Here is a 6,849-nt window from a genome sequence, read left to right on the forward strand (position 1 = left end):
CGACTTACAACGGTTCGCTGAGTGGCCGTTCAAAGTGACAACATTACTGAGAAAAGGGACATTGGACTGTTTTTCAGACTTGCGACCGTTGCCGCCTCCCCGTGGTCGCGTAATCCAAATTCAGAGGCTTGGCAACTGGCATGTACTTATGACAGATGCAGAGTCTCGGGATCGCGTGATCCCCTTTTGCGACCTTCCGACAAGCAACGTCAGTAGGGGAAGCCGGATTGACTTAACAATCGTGTTAGTAACTTAACGACTGCAGTGATTCACTTAACACCTTGGGCAAAAACAGGACGTGAAACGGGGCAAAACTCACTTAACAACTGTCTCACTTAACGACAGACATTTTGGGCTTACTTGTGCTTGTGATTCGAGGACTATGTGTAATTTTGACCTGGCAGATCCTCCGGGAAGGTTTTGATGGACCTTTGGGGGTTTTTAGTCCACACCTTTAGAAACACTAATTTAAAGAGTTGCAAAGAGGTAATTAATTGTACTACGAATCCCTTTTGCCCTCTGAATCCAGGGTCCTTTCCCGTTCTTGCCCTTCAAAGCTACTACCGGTAGAGCTAACGTCTAGTCCAGGGCTAGGCAACCTTGGCTCCTTTATGACTCTTGGACTTCAACTCCCAGAATTCCTGAGCCAGCCATGCTGAGGGGGAAGAGAGGTTTCCAAGCTGAGCCATGCTGGCTCAGGAATTCTGGGAGTTGAAGTCCACAAGTCATGAGGGGGCCATAGTTCCCTCATGCTGGCTCAGGAATTCTGTGAGTTGAAGTCCACGAGTCAAAAAAGAGCCAAGGTTGCCTACCCCTGTCCTAAGTCCTAAGCGGTGAGCCTCCTAGACCAGGGGTAGGCAACCTTGGCTCTTTTATGACTCGTGGACTTCAACTCCCAGACTTCCTGAGCCAGCACGGGGGAAATAGGGCCCCCTCATGACTTGCGGACTTCAACTCCCAGAATTCCTCAGCCAGCCTGGCTCAGCTTAGAAACCTCTCTCTTTCCCCTCAGCATGGCTGGCTCAGGAATTCTGGGAGTTGAAGTCCACGAATCATAAAAGAGCCAAGGTTGCCTAGCTCTGAGCTAGGAGGCTCACCGCTTAAAATAGGAGGACTTAGGCCAGGGGTAGGCAACCTTGGCTCTTTTATGACTGGTGGACTTCAACTCCCAGATTTCCTGAGCCGGCCATGCTGAGGGGAAAGGGAGAGGTTTCCAAGCTGAGCCATGCTGGCTCAGGAATTCTGGGAGTTTATTTATTTATTTATTTATTTATTTATTTATTTATTCATGAGACTTATATACTGCTTTAAGTGCAAGCACTCTCTAAGCAGTGTACACCAGTAAGCAATGTATATATATATATATTTACATTGCCCCCAACAATCTGGGTCCTCATTTGACCTACCCCGGAAGGATGGAAGGCTGAGTCAACCTTGAGCCGGTGAGATTTGAACCGCTGACCTGCTGAACACAGTCAGCTAAAGTGGCCTGCAGTACTGCACTCTAACTGCTGCGCCACCTCGGCTCAATTGAAGTTGAAGTCCACGAGTCATGAGGGGCCTATAATTCCCCCATGCTGGCTCAGGAATTCTGGGAGTTGAAATCCACGCCTCATAAAAGAGCCAAGGTTGCCTACCGCTGGTCTAAGCTTCCTACCGGAAAGCAACCTAATCCAGGCCATGAGTGTGAAAAAATGCATAAAATAAAGCACCTTTAAGAGAGAATATTTGCAGCTCCACTTTGAACTGCGAGGTCCCACTGTCTTGCCCAAGCAAGGGGCTAGCCTAATATACCTGTATATAAACATAGAGCCAAATCAGCTCCCTTCTAGCACTGATGATGTTACCTAGTTGGGTAATGAAATGTCTGCCAAGAAAACAGTCAAGCTCAGAGAGAAATAAGGACACCACAGCACCACCACCGCTGCTGCTGCTCCTCCTCCTCCTCCTCTTCCTCCTCCTCCTCCTCTCTGCAAACCCCACTCCAGTGCTTCTCAACCTGTGGGTCGGGACCCCATTTGGGGTCGAACGACCATTTCACGGGGGTCGCCAAACAACGCAGTCCGCCATTTTTTCCCCCCTTTTCCTTAGCTGTGCTACTCCCTTTTATTCTATTGGCTTTTGAAAGCCAATAGAATAGACTCTCTTGAATAGAGTCTCATTCTATTGGCTTTCCAAAACCAATAGGAATTGTCCAGGCTGTCTCTGTCCTGCTGAGCCCGCCAAAAGTCCCATTCTGCAAACGGTGCTGCACCAGTTGAGTAGTCCTCGACTTACGACCGGTTGAGTAGTCCTCGACTTACGACCGGTTGGGGGTCGCGGCATTAAAAAGGTTGAGAACCACTGCCCCACTCCCTTCTAGCACTGATGATATGACCTAGTTGGGTCATGAAAGGTCTGCCAAGAAAACAACCAAGCTCAGAGGCCACCAAGGAATCGACAATAAATCTTTCATCCTCGGCAACCTCAAGACGGAACCGCCAGTCTAACAGGAATCCGTGAAGGCATGATATGGGAGAAGTAGAGAAATCAAAATAGAAAGAGTAATTGGGGGCGACAGATACAACAGAGCTGGGCAAGAGATGGGTTCACGTTCAGCCTTGCATGCTGACAAAGATGGAGCAGATCCTTACAGCCGACAGCTGCTCCTGCTTCTGAGATCAATAAGCAGACACTTTAAAATGTGCTTTGAGCACGGCCTCAGCAAATAAATATGGACAATTTTATCTCTGTGTTTATGATGATGAACGGCAAGGCTATTGCGGGGCCCTCTCTGGCACGTTCTCCAGGGGAAGCAATAAAGCTTCTAATTGATAATATGGGGGGTGGGCTCCTCCTTTACATTTTCAACCTATAAGCCCCATTTTGCAGTTTTTGACTGCTAGGCTCAGTAGTCAAATGTACAGGTATAGTATAGGGGATATCTTGCTCAATAGTAGCAACGGTGAGAGGGATCTCGGAGTCCTAGTGGACAATCCCTTAAATAGGAGCCAGCCGTGTGCTGCAGCTGCCAAAAAGGCCAACACAGTGCTAGGCTGCATTAACAGAAGGATAGAATCAAGATCACGTGAAGTATTAATACCACTTTACAAGGCCTTGGTAAGGCCACACTTGGAATTCTGCATCCAGTTTTGGTCACCACAATGTAAAAAAGATGTTGAGACTCTAGAAAGAGTGCAGAGAAGAGCAACAAAGGTGATCAGGGGACTGGAGGTTAAAACATATAAGGAACGGTTGCTGGAATTGGGTATGTCCAGTTTAATGAAGAGAAGGACGAGGGGGGATATGATAGCAGTCTTCCAGTATCTCAGGGGCTGCCACAAAGAAGAGGGAGTCAAGCTATTCTCCAAAGCGCCTGAAGGCAGGACAAGAAACAACGGATGGAAACTCATCAAGGAGAGAAGCAACCTAGAACTAAGGAGAAACTTCCTGACAGTGAGAACAATTAACCAGTGGAACAACCTGCCTCCAAAAGCGGTGAATGCTCCAACACTGGAAGTTTTTAAGAAGAGACTGGACAGTCATTTGTCTGAAATGGTATACTGTTTCCTGCCTGAGCAGGGGGTTGGGCTAGATGACCTCCAAGGTTCCTTCTAACTTTATTATTATTATTATCGTCCACGGGGATTTGAACGATTTAGGAACGGTTCCTAAGCGAGTTCATATTTCATTGCAGAATGTGTGGAAGAAGCCACAATAAATGGCTGTGTTCAGAGTCAAAAAAGCTAGAAAATCAAACAGTCCCGTTTCCCGCTTCTGTGCACGCTTCCTGAACTGTTAAGAGAACCAACCTCATTCACTCCTATCCCTGACGATGTTACCTAGTTGGGTGATGAAAGGTCTACCGGGAATACCACCAAGCTCAGAGGGCGCCGAGGACCCCACAGCTCAACCCCAACTTACAGATGTGTCTCTTCTGTCAAAAAGCATCCTTACTTTGCTTTCAAAATTGGCACTCAGAAAGGCCCGTTGCAGCTTCCGTGTTGAGTGCGCTGAACATGCTATTTGCTAGCAACATTGACCTATTAACCAGCATTCCAAACTTGCCGTCTGGGTTTATGTTGGCTTCCTTGCAAACAAGCGGATTCAAACCCCCTCGTGGGAGACGGAGGCCTATTTTGAACGGCGTTTGTTTATATCAGTGGTTCTCAACCTGTGGGTCGGGACCCCATTTGGGGTCGAACGACCATTTCACGGGGGTCGCCAAAGAACGCAGTCCGCCATTTTTTTCCCCCTTTTTCTTAGCTGTGCTACTCCCTTTTATTTTATTGGCTTTTGAAAGCCAATAGAAATTGTCCAGGCTTTCTCTGCCCTGCTGAGCCCACCAAAAGTCCCATTCTGCAAACGGTGCTGCACCAGTTGAGTAGTCCTCGACTTACAACCGGTTGAGTAGTCCTCGACTTACGACCGGTTGCGGGTCGCGGCATTAAAAAGGTTGAGAACCACTGGTTTATATAATCAATGTCCTACCTTGAAGCTCGCCACTCCGGCTGTACAGTTCTCTCCGTTGTTCCTGCAAGTACGTGCTCATACTGATGGCATGGGAAGAGGACTCAAACCTGCAACAAAACACAACACGTCACGGCACATCCTGAGCTAGCACAGGGTGGTGGTCTCTGCTGCCAGATTTCCATACAATTGTAAATTCTGTCTCGATTACACGTGGGTATATTTTATCTTATTTTATTACTTTTATATTTAACTGAACTTAACTTAACAATTAACCAGTGGAACAACCTGCCTCCAGAAGCGGAGAATGCTCCAACACTGGAAGTTTTAAAGAAGAGACTGGACAGCCATTTCTATGAAATGGTATAGGGTTTCCTGCCTGAGCAGGGGGTTGGACTAGATGACCTCCAAGGTCCCTTCCAACTTTTTATTTTTATTTTAATTTAATTTAATTTAATTTAATTTAATTTAATTTAATTTTACAAACCCATCTTATCACAGGGCAACTTTGGACAGGATACCGCAACCGTCATTAAGTACAAGCCAGTTGCCAACCTTCCAAATTTTGATCACGTGACCACAGGGATGGTGTAACCGTCGTTACTGTGAAAAACAGTTAGAAGTCACTTTTTTTCCAGAATAACAGAGTCGGAAGGGACCTTGGAGGTCTTCTAGTCCCACCCCCTGCTCAGGCAACAAAACCTGTGGTGATGTCCTTGACGTACAGCCGCAGTTGAACTCCAAATTCCTGCTGTTAAGCAAAAGGCGACCAGGTGACCACTGGGACACTGCAACTGTCCTAAGTACATGCCAGTTGCCCAGCGTCCAAATTTTGATCACATGATCGTGGGGGAATGCTGCAATGGTGGTAAAGTGTGAAAAACGGACATAAGTCCCTTTTTCCATGCCATTATAGCATGGAAAATGGATATAAGTCCCTTTTTCCATGCCATTTGTTTAGCAGACACTAAACAAATGGTTGTAAGTCAAGGACTACCTATAACGGTTTTCTTAGCAAAACAAATTCAAACACTTCCCATATTGCTTTAGTGCAGGGATAGGCAACCTTGGCTCTTTTATGAGCTGTGGACTTCAACTCCCAGAATTCCTGAGCCAGCCATGCTGAGGGGAAAGGGAGAGGTTTCCAAGCTGAGCCAGGCTGGCTCAGGAATTCTGGGAGTTGAAGTCCACGAGTCATGAGGGGACCATAGTTCCCTCATGCTGGCTCAGGAATTCTGGGAGTTGAAGTCCACGAGTCATGAGGGGACCATAGTTCCCTCATGCTGGCTCAGGAATTCTGGGAGTTGAAGTCCACGAGTCATGAGGGGACCATAGTTCCCTCATGCTGGCTCAGGAATTCTGGGAGTTGAAGTCCACGAGTCATGAGGGGACCATAGTTCCCTCATGCTGGCTCAGGAATTCTGGGAGTTGAAGTCCACGAGTCATGAGGGGACCATAGTTCCCTCATGCTGGCTCAGGAATTCTGTGAGTTGAAGTCCATGAGTCATAAAAGAGCCCAGGTTGTCTACCCCTGGTCTAAGCCCTCCTGTTCTAAGCGGTGAGCCTCCTAGACCAGGGGTAGGCAACTTTGGCTCTTTTATGACTGGTGGACTTCAATTCCCAGAATTCCTGAGCCAGCATGACTCAGCTTGTAAACCTCTCCCTTTCCCCTCAGCAGGGCTGGCTCAGGAATTCTGGGAGTCCACGAGTCAGAAAAGAGCCGAGGTTGCCTACCCCTGCCCTAGGAGGCTCACCGCTTACAACAGGAGGACTTAGACCAGGGGTAGGCAACCTGGGTTCTTTTATGACTCGTGGACTTCAACTCCCAGAATTCCTGAGTCAGCATGAGGGAACGATGGCCCCTTCATGACTCGTAGACTTCAACTCCCAGAATTCCTGAGCCAGCCTGGCTCAGCTTCGAAACTCCCTTTCCCCTCAGCATGGCTGGCTCAGGAATTCTGGGAGTTGAAGTCCACCAGTCATAAAAGAGCCAAGGTTGTCTACCTCTGGTCTAGTGGTAAAAGAAAACTAGGCTTCTTGGTTGTTCTCCCAACTCATACAAAGCACCTTTGTGCAGATACACAAAACTGTTTCTGTTCTGGAGGCTTTTTTTTTCTTTCTTTTTCTATAAACAACCTGTTGTGTGTCTGCAATCTGCTTTGACCGTTGCCTCTTGGCCTTATTTTATCCAAACTCTATTTTATGGTATTGTCCTGGAGTGTATTGAGGTGGTGTTGTTTTTTTTATCAAACACTGCTTGTGGTTTTTATTGGGTTCTGTTCTACATAATACATAAATCCTAGCTGCCGGGCATTTAGTAGGTTTTGAACACCTGTGTCTGTTTGGCTTTTCCGTACTGTAATGTTTCAAAAGATTTTTTAATTAAGCAGCAACATCATT

At 47.1% G+C, this 6,849-nt stretch overlaps 1 protein-coding gene across 4 annotated transcripts in view; it reads right to left on the reverse strand.

Annotated features, from left to right (window-relative positions):
* The window catches only part of EXOC4 (exocyst complex component 4), a 281,528-nt gene that overhangs the window by 164,385 nt on the left and 110,294 nt on the right, over positions 1–6,849 (reverse strand). For all 4 annotated transcript variants that reach the window (XM_039324739.1, XM_039324738.1, XM_039324737.1 and 1 more), the window contains one exon: positions 4,471–4,559. In XM_039324739.1, the coding sequence (XP_039180673.1) occupies positions 4,471–4,559 (89 nt within the window). The remainder of the gene's footprint in view (positions 1–4,470; positions 4,560–6,849) is intronic.

The sequence above is a fragment of the Crotalus tigris genome, unplaced genomic scaffold, assembly GCF_016545835.1.
Source record: "Crotalus tigris isolate CLP2741 ecotype Arizona unplaced genomic scaffold, ASM1654583v1 scf7180000024308.805542, whole genome shotgun sequence".
NCBI classification, from domain to species: domain Eukaryota; kingdom Metazoa; phylum Chordata; class Lepidosauria; order Squamata; family Viperidae; genus Crotalus; species Crotalus tigris.